At 37.3% G+C, this 20,518-nt stretch overlaps 1 protein-coding gene across 2 annotated transcripts in view; it reads right to left on the bottom strand.

Moving 5' to 3' along the window:
• The window catches only part of Nkain3 (sodium/potassium transporting ATPase interacting 3), a 601,416-nt gene extending 589,070 nt beyond the window's left edge, over nucleotides 1-12,346 (bottom strand). For both annotated transcript variants that reach the window (XM_048783012.1, XM_048783011.1), the window contains exon 1: nucleotides 11,371-12,346. In XM_048783012.1, the coding sequence (XP_048638969.1) occupies nucleotides 11,371-11,424 (54 nt within the window). In that variant the 5' untranslated portion in view covers nucleotides 11,425-12,346. The remainder of the gene's footprint in view (nucleotides 1-11,370) is intronic.
• Nucleotides 12,347-20,518: the final 8,172 nt, after the last annotated feature.

Consider the following 20,518-nt stretch of genomic DNA (forward strand, 5'->3'; position numbering starts at 1 on the left):
AAGAGTGTGTGTGTGTGTGTGTGTATATATATTATATATATATATATATATATATATATATATATATATATACATAAAATCCTGCTGATATAACTACTTTTTGCACAATTTTGGCCAAAACCAAGAAAAACAACCTTTTTAAAAATGCAGTCATAAGATCTCACACACAAAATTTTGATGTCCACATTTCTATATTTTTCATGCTTTAAACCATACCATAATATGATTTCAACACACCGCTTAATTGTCCCTATTTTGGTATTTTCATCTGTAAATGGGAATATATTCACATATATCTTGTGAAGATGTTATGAAAATAAAACAAGAGAATTTCAAGTGCAACAGGATTTGTCCTACACTGTAGCAATAATTGCTTTTTACAATTTAGAACATAAATATTTTGAGCTAAATACTGGTTAGCATGCTCCCAAATAAATCACATTGTTATACCCTCTTTGAGATCCTATATGCAGTGTTTCAATGTGGGAACAATGGAAAACTGCAGCTCAACCCAGCCTAGAAGGACCAGCCATTGGTGTAAAAAGGGTACTTGAAAGTTTTTGCCATTGATTACTTGACATTCTTTTGTAAAGAAGCAATTAGGGCCAATACTACAGACAGGTGACTGGTTATTGGAGTGAGTCTTTCCTTGCTCATGGAAGCCAATTGACACATGTTAGGCAGAAATGAATCTCCCACAGTGTGAGACTCTAGATTCTCATCAGGCACCTAAAACTGAAAGCTGTGAACTACTATCAATGCTGGACCATTTAGTGCACAAATCAGTTACCAACTGCAATGTTCATGAACACTTCAGGAAAATCCTTAAGTGACTATACAAAAAGACTTAATATTGAAAATTTTTAAAAATAAAAACTTTCTTATGTTTAAATTGAATAGATGTACTCAATAAACAAAGTCAGTTAGGTTATAAACTGTACTTCTTATATAGACATTAATTAATGGATTAATAAGTCATATGCATAATTATTAAGGGATTATAAACCACTTCCTACTTGTACAAAGAGGAAAATTGGCCTTTTTCTGATGAAAGCCCCTGCCTGGTGGCATGCTAGTAAATGTTTAAATGTGCTCTCATGGAGCTGGAAGGGGGACTGACTTGTGACCCTTGTGTATTTTCATAATATAAGTATTTCCTTCATAGTAAAATTTTAGCTACCAATATGATGTAACAGGATGCAAGATTGGGATGAGATGCTCAATAAATGGCAGAATTTCTACCATAATTGATACTGTAAGTGTATACAGTCTTCAGAGCACACATAGCAGTATAATGCAGTAAAACAATTAGAAAGCATTACTTTTGAATATGTAGTAACTTTGTTTCCAAAATAATTTAATAAACTATTTATATAATCAACTTTTTAAGAGAGAGAGAGAGAATTTTTTAATATTAATTTTTAAGTTTTTGGTGGACACACCTTTATTTTATTTTTATATGGTGCTGAGGATCGAACCCAGCGCCTCGCGCATGCCAGGCGAGCGCATTACCGCTTGAGCCACACCCCCAAACCAATATATAATCAATTTTTAATCAATCTGTGTTTAACAACTGTCTCAATAAAACTCCTGAAAACCTAACCATAAATTCTCCCCAGCTGGTACAAGCTATATCCAGCCCATAATTGTCTCCATCTGCTTTTCACCATCCAGGTTAAAAAGCAAATATACAGAAGATAGAGTAGAAATTGGAGCAACGTTATCATTTTCAGAGAGATTTGAGAATCAACAGAAGAGTCTCCAATACTGAAGAGTCACACACAGTCCTGCCTTGGAGCTAAAGATAGCTCTAGATGATTTCTTGATAAGGCCTCACATCTAAGATATGTTACCTTTACCTTCCACAAACTATATTTTGAAGGATGTCCTGCTTATATTTTAAGCAAGAATTTGATAATTTTCACTAATGAAAATTTTATATTCCCCATTATCTTAATTAAGATCATTTGCAGTTAGTTAGAGGTACAGGAAATGCAACTTGAGTGTAGAGTCTTATTCTTTGTACCTTAATTAACCAAATTAACCAATCAACCTCTTCTATAGCTTCTGGCTTCCCACATGCAAGTTCTTATTCTATTGTATATTAATCAATACTAACATATAACTATGTCTCTCATTACTGGAATAAGAGAAACTGTCAGCAATATAGTCGCACTTATATCACTCATGTTCAATCGAGAGAACCTGCTGCTATAAACCTGTTCCAGTACCTCTAGTTAATAAATGAACTGAATATCTGCATGGACCATTCTGAATGCAAGGACCTGTGGAGAGAGTGGAAGGAAGGTATAGGATTTTTAATTCCACTCAATGATTCAGGTATACAATTAGTCAGGAAAACCGTTCTAATGAATGATCCTCTAAGCAGAAAAGAAAAAGAAAAGGAAAAAATCAATTTTAAGTACTAAAATTATTAGCTCTGACACATTTGTCCCTTGCTTCCTTCAAAAATGGGTTATTTAATTCTTGCAATTGGACCTGTTCTCAGTATCCCAAACTCTGTTGCCCATCAGTCTTCACCCTTATATCCCTCTGGATAAACAGCTCTCCTTCAAATCAGTGAACTGGGGACTCTTTCACTAGCATCAAAGAGAACAGCAATTTACTAGCTCAAGGGTTTCACCTTCCCTATTTTATGTAAGTATTTCCATTCGCATTTTTTAAAGATTTTTTTTTTACTTTGCTCATCTTAAAACTCTACCTAAACCTAGACAAGAATGTTTTATCACAAGGTATTCAGAGCCTATCTCTCACTTTTAGTATCACTGCAAAACATATGAAATTAAAAATGTAAAATTGATAGTTTGTGTGTTGTGTCTGATGCATGTACTTCTATTTAACTGACATTTTTGAATACTAATATTGATAAAGTATTATATTCAAGTGCAAAGTGGCATTGAGTTGTCAATGCATGAAGATTCACACACATTAACACCAGCTAGTGTTAATGGAGATTAAAAATGTGAATTTTTGATGCAACCTAAGAAAGAAGTTACACTTAATCGTATCAAGTATTTGCCAAATAGTATCCTTACAATTACATGCAATCATCTTCAAAATTAGGTTTGAAAAGTTCTCTCTTTTATTCAAAATTAATATTAAAGTTATTTTAAAGTACAATATAGAAAGCACTATAAGAAAAACAAAATAAGTAATTGGTTACAGAATCATCGTGGTTTCCTTTTTAAACTTCTCATTGATTTCTAAATACTACCAGAAACATTAACCAGCCTTACTTTGCTTCTCTAAGCAAGATGTATTTCATCTGGTAAAAACAAATGATCAATAACAAAAATAAACTTATACAGATTTGTTTTTCCTTTTCATTTGTCTAAACTTCTGCAAATAAGCCGAGCAAAGTTTATATCAATATGCATTTTTGTCTCTAATGCTAATATCTTAAGTAAGATAAACTCCAAATTTTTGATGTTTAGTTATTTAAAATTCCTTCCTTATATAATCTGGATAATTATTCAAATCTTCAGGAGATCTGATATATTGCTGCATCACAGATAAAATTTGCAAGGTAAAGTTTTAAAAAAAGACAAACAGCTCAAGTTTAATAGTAAATGCTATTGAAGTTCTGAGTATAGAAAACAATTTATTTCTCAAAATCCTATAATAAGGATTATCCTCTTAGAAGAAAAGAAAAAAATGGGCACATCAAAAATCCATGTGACCAGAATAAAAAATGATTTGATCAAAATTGGGGACATTATTCCAAAAAATCAATAGCACTTTATGACAAACAAAATTCATAGGTATATATAAATATTTCCATTTTGGTGAACTGTGTTCAATTCCATCTTCTCAATTTTATAACCTTGAAATTCATTTCAGAAAAGCTGAGCTCCAATGTGTTCAAGGACACAAGAGTATGAACACAGGTGGTTTATGGAATCCTGAGATGTGTCTCTATGGAACTGAGGATGTAGATTTAAAGAAGTGGAAAAGAATTCTATATTGGTGAGATATTTAGGGCAAATGGTAGTTTAAATAAAGACATTATGTTTTTTTTTTTTAAGGAGTGACCTGATGAAAATACCATTTAAGAAAGATTAATTAGGCAAACTTGTTGAGGTTAAATTCAATAGGTCTAAGAGGGCAGGGCAGAAAACTAAAGAAAGGTTTTAGGAAAGGACAAATCATAAAATCCAGCTTCAACCTGAAGAATCTAAAATTTTATTCAATAAAATGAAAAGATAAATAAGTGGCTGAAGCTTAAGAGAGAAAAGATCTGAGTGTATAAATTTGACAGAAACCTTCAGAAATTGCTTATAAATACCCACTAGAAAGACATAATCAAATTAATATCAGTCAGGGCCATAAACATAAGAACTTTGGTGTGATATCTATTGCACCGCACAGTGACTATGGTTAATTGAAATGTACTATGTATTTCAAAATTGCTGAGAGTAAATTTCAAATGTCTCACATTCACATAAAAAAAAGATAGGTAATGAATATGCTAATTAGCTCATTTTAATTATTCCATATTGCATAAATGTGTCAAAACATCACATTATAGCCCATAAACAAATATAATTATTATTTGTCAATTATAACAATGATAGTAATAATACAATTAGGACCTTATAAAGTGAAAACAGGAACATTTTAAACTTCAGAAATAGGGTCTAGAATTGTTTTAGTGTGTCCTAGAGAAGAAATTTTGAATACATTTACTCCAAATAAGCCTAGAAATCATGCAGTATGATGCTCAAGTCACCTTTTGTAAAGGCAGAGTGATCTGGGCTATGGAAATAGAGGCAATGTCCAAAGATGGCCATAAGTGGGTAACTAGTCCATTTCCTCCTGGGGACTCATCCGGACATCCTTTCCAGTCCAGATGGTGAACTTGACCTGGCCTACATTTAGAAAGAACATGGAGCCTGTTGCAGATACACCTGATACCACATGTCTTAGTGACTGTCCTGTTCAGGAAGGGAAACATGCCCCGCCCTTCCAACAATTCTCAAGGATCCCATTAGGATGACTGTTTTCATACACATTATGGTTCCATAATAGAGATAACACAGACAGAAATTGTAAAGAGCTACAAAGATCCAGAGGTTCAACTCAGCTAAGCTTAGGTCTGAGTCATCCTAGGAGATCAGCTCCCTCACCATTTACCTTCAGAAACTTCAGTATGTCCTCAACAGCCTTAAGAAGGATCAGAAGACTTTTTAAGTTTTCTGAACCATACAACTCTTTATTTGAATAATTTAAGATTCCCAAGACTCTCTCCAAAATATTTCTGCTCAGTGGAACTTGGTGTAGCTTAAGTCACTAGTTCTCAGAAGTCCCTCAGGTCACTCTGATATGGCCAATCCCATGAATCCCATAAGGGAACCAATCACTAGATAAAAGTTCTCAAGCCTGACCTACCCCACCACGTCGTCTTAAACAACAGAAACATCTGCCTCATAGTTCTGAAGGCTAGAAGCCCAACATCAATTGGTCAGTAGGATCATGCTTCCTCTGAATCTTGTAAAGAAACCCTTCCTTGCCCCTTTCCGTCTATTGGTGCTTTTCCACAATCTGTGGCATCCCTTGGTGTGTCGGACATCACTCCTGTCCCAGTCATCAAATGCCATCCTTTGTATCTTCACTTCACTTTCCCTCTGAATTTCCCTGACTTTGTGTCCTCATTTCCCTTTCTCAGGGCCACCAGTCATACCTGATCAGGACTTACCTTAACAACTTTATTTTAACTTTACCTTTATAATAAACCCCATTTCTAAATAAGATCAGACTCTGAGGTGCAGGTAGTTAGGACATCGCATATCCCTTGGAAGAAACAATTCATCATCCCACAAGACTCTCCTCAGTCCTTTGCAGTCAGAGTATGCTCTTACTCATATAACAGCAAAACACTCTGATAACTGAAGGGTCCATGTTTAATCACAACTAATCCATGTTAACTGTATTAATGGCAATGCTAATTTAAATTACTATTTAGTAGTTTTCTAAAGGTTTAATAAAATTATTAATTAACTCTCATGAAATAAAATATCTCTGTTGCTCCATACCCCTTGAAATGTGATGGAAATCATTTTTCCTATTGACTTTAGCATTATGAACCTTCCTTAACTGGGACAGAATACAAAATATAAGTATTCATATATATAGCTATTATATATAATATATTATATATATAAACAATGATCTTAACCTCAAAAAGAAAAAGAATTAAAAATTTATCATCATCATTTTTTGGCATACATCTTTATTATTACTATTGAATTCAGCTCTATTTTTTAACTTTTATCTTGAAATACCAGCTTTATTTTTTAAAGCAAGTTGGCTATTTCTTTTGTTATCTTTTTCTGGCTCCTAATTCTCTACTCCATCCTATATTGAGTTCTGACTACACTACTATTCTCATTTATCTCTACACTCTTTCCCAAGGTGATCTCACCCAGGGCTTTAAATACCAATTTTGTTCATGAGTCCCAATTTCGGGTGTTCAGTACAATCTTGTCCTCTGAGTTCCAAGCTCATATACCTGGCCATCAGTCAAAATCTTAAAGTGTCCGAAATAGAGCTATTCTGTCTCCAAACACATCTGTTTCTCTCTCTCCCTCTCTCTCTCTCTCTCTCTCTCTCTCTCACACACACACACACACACACACTTTTTGTAAAAGCACAATTCATTCTGCTCTTCAAGAACTGCTGGTCTACCCCTCAGCATTGGCTAATGCACGATGACTTTAACACCAGTCACATTATAAAGAAATTCTCATTATTAGCTCTGATTTTAATTTCCCTAACCTTTTCTAAGTTTCATAGGATGAACTAGAGTACTGAAATAAAGAGATTGGAAACTTGATGATTAAGAATTATATTGCACAAAAGAAGAAAAAAAGCTATTAAAATTAAAACCAGGTTAAAACAAAAATATAATTATATCAACATAATAAAAGAAATGTGTTTCTTTATTGGCTGTCCAATACCTATGACAGGTGAGCCGTGTATTTCATATGACTTAATTAAAAACTTGTTATCACAGCTACACCAGCATCATTCAGACACCTCCAACACACTTCCTCTTAGCTTTAGAGGTGGCTTTGCTCAAAGATAGTTTGAATTCAGTAGAGAAAAAAAGTAAATGAAACTTTTATCTTGAAATAAAAGTTTCATTTTTTTCCACTGTAAGAAAAAAACGTTAATGTTCTCTAATTTGAAAGGATGTTCTCTAAAGTAAAGATATACATCCCATGCATATGGTAACATCTGATCATTTTTATGCATCTTTTAGGGTTTATGTGATATGTCAAGAAAGAGATTGGAAATTTGTTGCACTGATTATTAGTTCTAATAGTAAATATGACTCTCTGCTTAAAGTGATGAAAAGTGAATAAATCTCCCCTGGTAGCAATATCCAAAGACAAAGTTTTGTTGAACATGGCTTAGAATCTGATTTCTCTGATTGGGAACATATCCAAATATGTTCAACACTTCTCTGAGGCAGCTGGGAGAAGATGGCTTTGAAATGACATGTGAAGTTCATGTTAAAAACTTGCAATTGAGACTCAGTTCAATGTGGTGACCTAAAGCATATGTTCAGGTATTCTTCTTAAGTCTAAACTACACCTATCTGATGATAGAATACATATTGTTTAACAAAAAACAAAATAAAATATATTTAAAAGTTCTTGGATGACTTGCTGGATCTGTGATACTGCAATTAATCACTTTTTAAGGAAAGAGTCCCTCCACGGTTTTCTATTGTCCTGTATTTATTCTTTTCACTTTCTCTTTTATTTCATCCAGTAAAATCAGGAACCTGAATACAAAATGTGGGGCAAATACATACAGTTGCTTAGGGATAGAAGCACAGAGAAAATATAATCATGAAAAATGGACAGAGCAATGCAAGGAAGAAAGTAGAAGATAGATTTTTGTAAATCAAAACTCTTCTACATATACAAGACTAAAAAAATAGTAAGTTCTCTCTGATTTGATTTTCCTGATTTTTTTCCACTATGAAGGGTACATAGTTCAGATGAAATAGGAATAAAATAATTTTTAAAATCTTTCTTTCTTTTAACTTTTAGGAGGCACTTATGTGCCATCTGTTTATTAATCTTGCAGTCAATTCTTAGTGGAGATTCTGTTCAGCAAATGGGATTGCTGAATGCCATCCCTCTCAACACCCACACTTGTTTACTGCTTCATAACCTCCATGTTCCAACAGTTGGTGGAACAGAGAAAAACACGAAAGGAAAAAAAGAAAGACAGCTAGCTTCAGTGGAAAGAGTACCAGATCTGGGAAGCACAGACCTCTATCCTGCAATATACTGGAGCAGGCTTATATGGGCTCAGAGAGTTGGTTTGTAAAATATTTAGGAATTTTTTGAGCCAGCTGTTAAACCCAAGCATTATTAACAAACAATACACATTTAAATATAAATAATTCCTATAAAAACAGGTACTAAATATTTAAAATCAACCTCTTCCTATTTATTTTACCACATTCAATTTATCTATGCTTTTGAGGTTATTAGTGCCTATTTCATTTGTATGCTGAAGAGGCTAGCTTAAAAGTATACTTGAAATTGACCAACGTGGAAGTATTTACATCAAAGAAGTTGGAACATGCTACAAATCAGGATGTAACTGGTCCATTGATTTTCTAGACTTAAGAAAGTGATGGAGAAATATTTTTTTCAGAATACAATTTAAACCTCAAAGTGTCATGTATACAAACACTGCATTGTCAACAACACAAAAGAAATTGAAGTAATTTTCCAGTATTTGTTTTTTTTTTTTTAAATATTTATTTATTTATTTTAGTTTTCGGTGGACACAACATCTTTGTTTGTATGTGGTGTTGAGGATCGAACCCAGGGCGCATGCATGCCAGGTGAGCGCGCTACCGCTTGAGCCACATCCCCAGCCCCAATTTTCCAGTATTTGGAAACTATTATCCAATTCAGAAAAATATCTGTTCATGTCATTCATGAAATTCCAATATTTCTCCCTTGTTTTACTTTCCCTTCTTCTTAAAACAAATGCAAATATTAACCAGCATTTATATCATCACTACAGAACCAAGAGTTTATCAAATTTAATAAAAGGATTCTGCCAGATGTAATGGGTCAGGCAGAATTTACATAAGAGTATTGCATATTTTATTAGTAGTATGCTTATAAATGGAGGCCTACATATTCTCTATATACATATTACCATATATGACATACTAATGTGAAATAAACACTCATGTTTTGTTTTATTTAAGACACAGCTGTTAAATAATTGTTATCATCACACTGTATTTACCATCCCAAAACTATCAATGTTGAAAAAAAATTATTTAACTATGAATATCAACTTCCTCATCTGCAAACCTGTGAGATGGGTACCTTTCTCAGAGAACAAATTTAGGAGACAAAATATTTATGTCAAAATTATGTATAGATTGCCAGTAGTAAGTGATATCATAAGTTCAGCAAATATATTTCTGTTCCTAATATAAACACTAAGAATTAGCAATTTTCAAAAATGAATAATGTCATATTCCCTACCATCAAGTTGCTTACAATCTAGTGATGAGAGGTAACACTTTAATAACTTGAGATAATTGAAAAGGGGATAAAATGTGTCCAAGAAAATAAGCAAATGGCTGAGGCAAAGTGATTTCACCTGGTGTAAGAAGGAAGACTCCACAGAGAAATGGAATTTTCAGATAAGTTTTGAGAATGAGTTCATTGTATCAGGGAAAAAGGGGTACTTGGGAAATGGAGGCATTCTGAACTGATGGATGATACCTCAAACTGTTATCATAAATATTACATTGCCAATTAAGAAAATCATAATTGTATTGATGAATCTGCTGCATAAATAACCGTATGTAATTTCCACATAAAATAGAAATTATGCTATTATGGATTACAAAATTCAGTGTGTTTTTCTACAGTCTTATAGAATCAAGTGTTGACTAAATATTCAGCTTTCCAACTCACAAGTCATATCATTTTCTAAAAACCAAAGTACAAATTATCCCTTGGTCATTTTCCTTAGTGAAAAAAAACAAACAAACATACGTGTTTGAGTGAATTTTAAAATTATTTTTTAAAAAATATTCTATAAAATATGTTCTGCATAAGTTTTTGCAGGACAGAAAGGATTGTCCAAAGACTTAAGACCCAACGGGTTGCAAACCAATGAATATGTAAATAATGCATGCATTATGTAAACAATGAGTACATCTAAAATGAGGTTTTTATGGAACACTGAAGCAAAGAGAAAGTGAAAACATGTTAAAATCTTCAGGGAACAAGACTAACTACTAAACAGAATTATTTCATCTTTCGGTTAATGAGTTTTGCAAGAGTTGACATTACTCAGTAAAGTTCATTGAAAGCTTTTTCCGGCTGCTTGTCAAAATATGCTAGTTACACCTTTGTGGTTTGTGACAAATGCAAAGCTTAGAAGAAAGGGTGGAGGTGCACCTACAGGATCTGTGATAAGTGCAGTGAAAGGGAGATGTCTATTAATCGCTCACACACCAAAGTCTGACACAAAAGGTACATGGCCTTGACCTCAAGTGATCATGGAATAGACCGCAGGGTCAGTCTAGTTTCCAAAGGGATTAAGAATACTTGCTCCAAATCGAACTGTCTTTTTATCTGCACTCTGTTTTCCAACTCCCCATTCCACGCACTTCCTCCGCAAGGCACTGGGCCAAAAAAAAAAAAAAAAAGCCAGTTTAGTCTGTTCTCTCCCCGATGACAGCTGTCAGTCTTTCGCTAATCTAAAGCGGAATTGAAAGGGCAGGGCTGGAACTACTCTGTTTGAAAGCACACAGCTAGATTTGCTGAAGGTAAGACCACCTCGCTCTTAACTAAGAGAATTGAGGCTGCTGCGGTCTCCTCTGAACTGTGTATTCCCAACGCACCTCCTAATTAAGCAGTGTTCCTGGAAATCATCCCAAGAAGAGCCCTCAAGCCCCTGTGTAACTTCAGCCGGAAAGCGGAGGGTGCAAAAGCCAGGTGTCCGAACAAGGGGCGGGGAAAACGCTCACTCCTGGAGCGCCCGGTAGCAGCCCCTGGACCGCTTGGCGATGCCCGGTAGGGGCGCAGTGAACCCTAGCGCTTGGGACCCAAAGTGAGACCGCGCCCTCCCGTGGGCAGGGAAGACCCTGTGAGTGCCCGAGCCTGGAGGGCAGCGTGAGCCCAGAGAAGCGGCAAGGAGGGTTGGGCCGGCAGGGGCGCCCGGTTCGCCCTCCCGCCACTTGTCCCGACCTGTGGATCCGCGGAGAGAGCCCCGAATGACTGGTTTCCGAGCAGCGGCCAGTCGCGGGAAGAGACCAGTACCAGGGCGGGGGGCGCGCGGGACACTCACCAGCTGCAGAGCGCAAAGGCAAATGAGCGAGAAGCGCCCGGTGCAGCAGCCCATGGTGCCTGCGGCTTCCGAGCTGCACAGGAGGCGAGAGATCCACGTACTCCGGCGCCGCGGCTTCCTGACTCGGGAGCAGCGCCCCTTCTAGCGCTCGCTTGGCCCGGCCCAGGCACGCCGGCCCCGCGGCCACCGCTCGCCGCTCCTGGGCTCAGGGCTCGCGCCTGTCTTTGTTAGTTTCCTAGCGGGGCGGGCCGAGGTCAGTGAGGCGCGCACGACCCGCGCGTCTGGCGGGGGTCCCTGCCTCCCACTGTGTAGGTTTGCTTCTTGGGTAGGGGGAGCTGGCTAAGCGGGCGGGGCGGGGGGCGGAAGGAGGCTACAGATGGTGAGTGGGTGAATGTCTCTTTAGGGGAGGGGAGTATCTAGGAGGTGGGCGTCTGGAAAGTGCAGTGGGCTGTCTGGGTCGGAGTGTGTGTGTGTGTGTTGTGTGTGTGCGCGAGTGTGTTGGGAGGGGATGAATGAAAGGGAGTGCCACTGGAGAGGATCAGCCTGTCTTGTTAGGAGTCTTTGGGGAAGGAGAAAGAGGGACAGAGAGAAAGAAAGAGAATGAATATGAATAAGCATGAATTAGGGCGGCGGGCAGTGATGGAGCCCCTAAGGGACCAGTATAATTGGGGAGACGCGGGCTGGGCTTTCTCGGCTTTCTCGCTGGGGGCTGGGAGAGTGGTCGGAGGCGTTTGCAAAAGAGGGGAAAAGGTTCAGTTGATCTGCCCTGGAGATGGAGAGAATTGGGATGATTTGGTGCCCAGAGAGGAAGGGTCCAGAGGCGAGAAACCAAGGGTGGGCAAGGGCCACAGAACCCAAGGCGGAGGTCCCGAACCTGCCCAGTTGTGAGCGCAGATGGCTGGAGGGGCACAGGAGGCGCAGTCCGCTCCTCCGGGCACGGAGCGCGCGGCTCCGGGTCTCCAAGCTGAGGTCGCTTTTGTCCGCCGCAGTCGGTTGCTGGGAGGGCGCCCCTGCTGGAGTCTGCAAGGGAAAGTTGGACGGAGTTGGTTTGCAAGAAGCGCTGCGGAGAAGAGATGCGTCGGTAGGAGCACAGGGACAAACCGTGATGCTGGGGAAAATGGCTTAGGATTCTCAACCCAAAGAGTCTTTGAAATCCTCATCCAGAAGTGAGAAGAAAGAAGTCGAGGAAGAGGAGGATGTGTAGCGCTTTATAGGAACGGAGAATGTTTCCAGAATAAAGATAAATATGATTTCTTCCTAGAGAGAAATAGAGAAGGACTTAGAATTAAGACCTAACTCTTGATACTTAAGATCCTGGACAAACTCTCTATGAATCCCAGGAAAGCTCTCTGGTTCTCCTCCACCAAAAGAACAGAGCAGAGTTGTCCTGTGGAGAATTAAATTTCATCAGGGCTCAGAGTCATATTTCATGTTTGCATTCTCAGTACCTAGTGGAACTGCCAAGAGCAGCCTTAACAGAGAACAAGTCTCCTGGCCAAGCCTCTTCTTTGGCATAGAAACACTCTTTCTAATTCCCTGCTGACCTCCTGGGTTCTCCATGGTAGGCTGATTTTTTTTTTAAAAAAAAGGGGGGGGAGATGGGGGGCAGAGGATCTTTGCATTTTTAAAACATTTGTTCCATACCTGGAGTCTGCTCAAACCATTCATTCAGGCATTAAAGGGACTTTAGTTTTTATTTGTTTAGCAATTAACTGGCTGTTTGGGAAACATTTCTTCAGGACCCATGTTTATAATTTAAGGCTGTTTTAATTCCCAGGAAAATCTTCGCATGATATCTTTGTAATTCTAGAAAGGATATATGAATAACCTCAGGATTCGGGTCAGTAAAACCGTCAAGAACATTCATTGTTTAGAATCCAGTTCTGTTTATTATCATGGAGAATGGAGAAATGGAGTCAGAAACTTTAAAAAAAAATTTTTTAACCCAACCTTTAAGACATCCATGATCAAGGATTAAGTGGACATGCTGCCTTCATGCACAATAAACACATCCATTATTGTGACTGTATATATTTATGAGGTGACCCTCAACAGTGCCTGTGTTAATGCAGTAATGTTGAGAGGTGAAATGATTGGATTCTAAGATGTGTAACCTAATCAGTCTATCCTAGTTTGAATGGACTGGGTAATAACTGTAGGCAGGTGGGGCATGGCTGAAAGAGATGGGTCACTGGGGGTATGCCCTAGGAGGGGGGTTCCCAGTGGTTCCTTACCTTTTCCTTCCCTCTTCCTTTTTCTCTGCTTTTTGATTACCATGAATGAGGTGAGCAGCTACTCTCAGCTGAATCCTTGACCCATGCCATTTGGCCTCACTTTGGGCCCAGAGCAATGGAGTGGGCTGACCATGGCTTGAATCTCTGATATTGTGAATTTGAACAAACTTTTCTTCCTATAAGCATTCTTATCAGTGATTTGGGTCACATTGACACAAAGCTGACTAAAACACCTATCCTGATAGATGGAAACAATACAAAAAAAAAAAAAAAACAACCAGACCCTGAAAAATAAAAAATTTAGCATATGGAAAAGGACACTACACAAAGTCATGAGTCATTGACCCCTCTATAAATTATAGGAAGCAAATTGAGCATGAGGATATGAACCAGTCTTTTATCCAAAACTTCTAGAAATTACCATGGTCTCTTCATCTCTAGAGACTATGATAAAAATGGTATAATGATAATAACTCCATCTTCTTGCCAAATTATATATGTTAACCAAATATACTTTAATCATGATTTTATGTATTTATTTAGGAAGTACCATACAGCAACTAGGATATACTGGGTTCCAGACATCAGGTGCAGATCTAAGTGCTTTTTGTATATATTGATTTATTTAATCCTCACAAGAGCTCCTTGAGATAGGTGCTGTGCATATCCCCAGGGATGGGATGTGAAAACCAGAGCAGAGAGTCCTTGTACTACCAAATGGAGGAATGAAAGTGCAAGGGCAGGCAAATGGATTCCACATTTACCACACTGCTTCAGAAACAGAGGACACAAGGAGCGCTTACTAACAGTGTAACAAACTGCTCCCTCAGAGTTCATAATAATTTGCATTCATCTAATCTCTAGAGTTAGTATCACCCATGTGCTATGACTTTAGGAGACCCTGTATCTCTCCCAGCTCACTCTCTCCCAAGAGATCCAGATTAGAGCTTCTTTTCTGTGTAATTTAAGAAGTTGAAACTGCATTTGTTTTAAATGCATTTTAGTATACAAAGATAACACAATACTAGTAACAAGTCTAGAAATTGTGCAAAGCTACCTTTATGTTTCGCCACAGTCTGTTATTCTTCTAAATTGAACAAAATCTTGAAGTAAAAATCACCCCCTGTATTTCCTCCCTTTTTCCATCCTTCCCTCCAGTAGCTCCTGTGCATGTTGTCTCTCAATTGCTCATGATGTGAAGGGCATGCTAACTAGGTGTGCAAAGGTAAATGATACCACTCTCTGCCCTTCCCTCAAGAGCTTGCAGGTGGGAAGGCAGAGCCGGGGAACAAATAAAGTAGCACCTCCTCTAAAGGAGTTTGGTACCCAGTGCTGTCCTTGAGTTTTCTTCCTATGAGGGTTAAGAAAGATTTAAAAGAGGAATTGTCTATCTCTTAGGGAGAGGAGAAGAGAAGAAAGTAGGAAATTACAGAGCAATAAAAAAGAGTAGGACTTGGAGAGAAGATTGGAAAACCCAGTTGAAGAGGAAATAAAAATCCAAGTAGAATAGCCAATCAGATATAAGATTGTCTATGCCACTTCCTGGATCTAGAATCTCAGAGAAGTTGCTTTGCTTCCCTGTGACTATTTTTCCCATGTGTAAAGCGGGCACTATGATATGACTGGCCCAGTTGGACTGAGCTTCCACATGTACTCTTCATCCTCCTTCTGGTAGAGCTAGTATCCTGGCCTCCTGTGGGTCTCAGCCTCATTCTCATCCTAAGGTGACCGGCACTGTCATGCCATCTGAAGGAGCACCCTAGCCACTCATATTTAACCATTGAAAGATGAATGAAATACATGTATATTTTTTTATAATAATACTAATAAGACTTTGCCCTCATGAATGGATTAATGCCATTATCCACTATCTTATGAGTGGATTAGTTATAAAAGGAGGGATTTACTCCTCTTAGTACCCACTCCTTCTCCATTCTTCCTTGCCCTTTGCCATGGCATAAAGGCCCTCAGCAGATGTGACCCCTCCATCATGGACTTTTGAGCCTCTAGAACCACAATCCAAACAAGTTTTTATTGTTCATAACTTTCCCAGTTTGTATCACTCTATTATAGCAGCACACAATGCACTAAAACAAACATATGTATAGCCACAAATAATATATGGTATATATTCAACATATATAAACATACCCATGCATACTTAATGCCATTTGAGTCTATTGTGGGTTTTTGCTTGTGTCTCACATCTATCTTTTTTATTTATTTGTTTTTTGGTAAAATCGCTTTTGAGAACCCCCAGTCCTGTCTTCCTTAAAGCTGAGGTGAAGAGATTTGCCAGACTACAGGATACTGGAGGAGGGAGGAGACAACACATCGAAAAGACCAAATTGGAAGTATAGATTTATGTATTTCAAACACAAGCTGAGTGAGTATCCCTTATCCAAAGTACATGGAACCGAAGGTCTTTCGGAGTTTTGAAATATTTACATATATGTAATGAGATATCTTAGGGATGGGACCAAAGTCTAAACTCAAAATATATTTTTGTTTCAGAGGAACCTTATTCACCTTAATCACACACTGTGAAGGTAATTTTAGGTAATGTTTTTAGTACAGTTGTGTTTTGACTAAAATGTGAAGTCAAATACAGATTTTCCACTGGTGGAGCATTTTGAATTTCTGATTTTCAGATCAGAGACACCCAACCTGTACCAGGATGTGGGGCACTAGTTCCTCCTCAAATGAAAAGTTCCTTTTTAATTAAAATTCTTTTTGGGTTATTTCGCTATTTTGTTTGCCTGTTGGTTTGTTTAAGCCTTCCAGTTCTACATTTTTGTTTGAATAGAATAATTAATAGCCTGATTAAGCTTTTTATGTTCACTGTAAAATGTTTTAAAATGTGCCCTAAATATGTGCTTTCTCTTTGGTGTCTGCTTAATATTGGACCTCTCCTCAGGACCTTATTCAAGCAAACCAGGTATAATCCTCTTTACCTACCCCTACAACTGGCTTTATTTCATGGTTATCTGATAGACCTTGAGAAAAATAGAATGCCAACTCGGCTGAAGCAAAGATAAGACTTACACTGGTGCAAAATGTGCACAGAGAATTCAGAGTTCGCCCATGAAGAGCTTCAATACATTGGGCTGCTATTTCATGCCTGTTGAGGCCACTTGTTTTGTAGAATTGGTTCACTAACTATATGTAAGATGTATGTCCTATAAATTTAGAAAGGAAAATGGGGAGAGGTGGCAGTTAAAACTTCTGTACATTCTTACACCCTAAAAATGCTTCTTGCTCTGATAAGTGCTTTTTTATCTTAGCATGTAAATACCCTCAGCCATCTATTTCATCGGGAGGTGAGAAAGAAATGGGGAAATGATATATAATGTGAGGTACTTTTAAAGGAGCTAGAAAGCCTGAAGAGTGAGAGATTTACAAAAGGAGAAAAGATAAAGAAAATTCCTTTGGTATATTGATTCAAGAAATGTGACTTATAACTAGTTTTGAGATTTGAAAGAGCCAAGCACCACCTTTTAAATTTCTGTTTGGGTTAAAAAAAAAAAAAAGATTCAGTATTAACTCTATCTATTTTTCAATGGTCTAATAACACTGATCTGGTTATCATAATTAGTATTGCAATGATATGCAATAAAGGATTTTCTGATGTCATGCACTGAGCAGCCTCAAATGATACCAGCCAAGTCCAAGCCTTTCTCAAAACCTAATGTACTAATGTACTGCTGAGTGTCAGCATCTATTGGAGATTTTGAGCAACAAATATTACTGCATTCTTACTATATAATGTGGGAGCCACAAGTCAATGTCCTTGTATCAGGGACAAAAACACTTCATTAGTGTCCATTAAAATTTAGTTGGGCTGCCCGCTGCATTCCTCAAGATTCCAGAAGGTCAATCAGACTAATCCTCACAGTACCTTAGCTAGACTTCCAAGAACTGAGAGTAACAAAGGAAGGGAGGAGTTAGCATGGCTGAAAGTGAAAAGAAACACTAATGAGAACTCTCAGGAAATGTAGATGTCACCCCAAACATTTTAAATGTATGTACACATGTGTCTGTTTTGTTGATTACATTGAGTGCTCCAAAGTAGAGGCAACATCTGCCCCCCCACACACACACACTACCATTTTTAACCAAAGGAAACACTTCATACCATGTATGACAGAGTATCACTGTCAGATGATGGACTTTGGGGCAGATTTCCTCACATCTGTCTGGCTGAAGAATCCACCATGTATTATTGCATTAAACTTACCTAAAAGGTTAGCATGAAGGTGGGTGAAAGGTAATGGGGTCTCTATGTATTGCTTTTGCAGTTCTATCAGAAGTCTTAAGATTATTACAAAGTAAATAAAAATAAATAATCATGTAAAATGGGGTATGTGTATACAGCAGGTGTACACAATACTAAGCAGTTTGCCAATCACAAATGTAAAACTTAAAATACATCAACTCAGGGGCTGGAGATGTGGCTCAAGTGGTAGTGGGCTCGGCTAGCATGCATGAGGCACTGGGTTCGATTCTCAGCACCACATAAAAACAAAATAAAGATAATTGTGTCCACCTAAAACTAAAAAATAAATATTAAAAAAACAACTAAAAAATACATCAACTCAGGTTAAAATGGAGAAAATTGTTTTTTTCTAACATGAATGATTGGGTTTTATTTGTTCATAATATTTAAATATGCACATAAAATCCCAATAACTATACCAATACACATAAATATATATCTTTTTTCCTGTACTGGAAATCAAACCCAGGGTCTTGCTCATTCTAGGTAAGCACTCTATAACTGAACTATACCCCCAGACCCCATTTGTCTTATTTTTTAAATCACTGAGATATGCTTATAACTTAGAATAAACCTAGCTCTATTTGTTCCTTTGATTTATTTTTATTTTTGTGGTTTTGGTTCTAGGGATCTAATCCAAGGCCTTATACATGCTAACCACAAGCTGTCCCACTGAGTTATAGCCCCCAATCCCCACCCCCACACATATTTGTTGTAAACATTGATAGAACTTTTAAAGAACCATTAAAATTAGTAAAACCACACAATTCTACATTCTTAAATGAGAAAATAAGAAAATGGAATGGGTAATAGAGTGAGTACTTATTTGTAAAAATATAATCATATGATGAAGCTGTTTTAAAAATTCGAAGTGGCATTCAAGGCCAAATTGCATTGATTTGCTTTGCATTTCATGGCTCCTTCAGTAAAGCTATGCTTTCATCTGAAAGAGGCACAGCTCACCACAGGGGAGCCCATTTTATTAGTGTCTCTTTACCTTGGTTTTACATAGTATGCATATCCTGAGCAGTGGTAAGGAACTGATGGATTTTGAAAGCAGTTGGAAACATAGCTCAGTTTTGACTCTAAGCCATATATAAAAGAGAAACTTACTAAACTAAAAAGTAAAAGGCACAGAAAGCCAATGTTTGGTTAAAAACAACCCTGAGTACCCACATGCAGATACTCTATGTGTAGTCACATCACTGATGTTGGAACAGAGTGGGAAATGCACAAAAGTTATTTAACCAATCCACAGATCCTGCCTGGAAAAAGCCTTCTTAATATAGCTTCCAACATGAATTAGACCAGAAACTATACAGTTTATAACAGTCAATGCAGGGTCAAACTCAAGCATATGGGCACAGGCAAAGACTTTCTCAATAGGACCCCTAAACTTCAGGAAATAATGCCAAGAGTTAATTAATGGGATAGCATCAAATTAAAAAGCTTCTGCACAGCAAAGTAAACAATAATGTGGAGAAAAAAAAAATCTACAGAATGGGAGAAAATCTTTTCTAGCTACACTTCAGACAGAAGATTCATATCTAGACTATATAAAGAACTCAAAATCTCAACATGAAAAAGCCCAAATAATCCAATTAATAAACAGACAAATAAATTAAACAGGCACTTCTCAAAAGAAGTAATATAAATGGGCTACAAATAAATGAAAAAAAAATGTTCAACATTATTAGCAATTATGAAAATGCAAATCAAAACTATACTGAGATTTTATCTCCCACCAGTCTGAAGAGCAGCCATCAAGTTATCCAAAGTACATGTATGAAGACACGAATTGGGTGTCAACCTACTTTATATACAAACCGAGATATGAAAATTACGGTATATACATATAATAAGAATTGCAATGCAAAAAAACAAGTACATGTATAAAGACATGAATTGGCATGAACATACTTTATACAAAGATATGAAAAATTGTGCTCTATATGTGTAATAAGAACTGTAATACATTCTGCTGTATTTGAAAAAAATCAATAAAAAAATAATAAATAAATGCTGGACAGGATGTGGTGGGATTTTAAATTAGTACAACCACTATGGAAATCAGTGGTTCCTCAAAAGATTAGACATGGGACCATCTATGGCACTGCTCAACCATGCCGTGGTATTTATCTGAAAGAATTCAAGTCAGCCTACTACCGCAAAACATTCACATCCATGTTTACAGCAGCACAATTCACGATAGCCAAATTGTGGAACCAGTCTAGGTGTCCAGAAACACATGAATGGATAAAGAAATGTGATTATGTATACACAATGGAGTTTTATTCAGTCATAAAGGAAAAATGAAACCATGCCATTTGTAGAAAATTGGATGGAACTAGAGAAAATTATGTTATGTGAAATAAGCCAAACTCAGAAAGTCAAGGGTTCTATATTTTCTCTCATGCAGCAGCCGTGCAACTCATGAAAATTAAAGGGAGATCAGTAGAACAGAGGAAAGGGAAGGAAAGGTTGGGGGAGGAGAGAAGGAAGAGCAAAGTGCAAGGCAGTGATAATGGCCAAATTACATTGTTATGTTGTGTGCGTGTATGAATATCTAACAACAAATCCCACCATTATGTACAACTACAGTGCACCAATAAAAAATTGTGGGGAAAACATTTTTAAA

Source organism: Marmota marmota, unplaced genomic scaffold (genome assembly GCF_001458135.2).
Source record: "Marmota marmota marmota unplaced genomic scaffold, marMar, whole genome shotgun sequence".
Taxonomy (NCBI): Eukaryota; Metazoa; Chordata; class Mammalia; order Rodentia; family Sciuridae; genus Marmota; species Marmota marmota.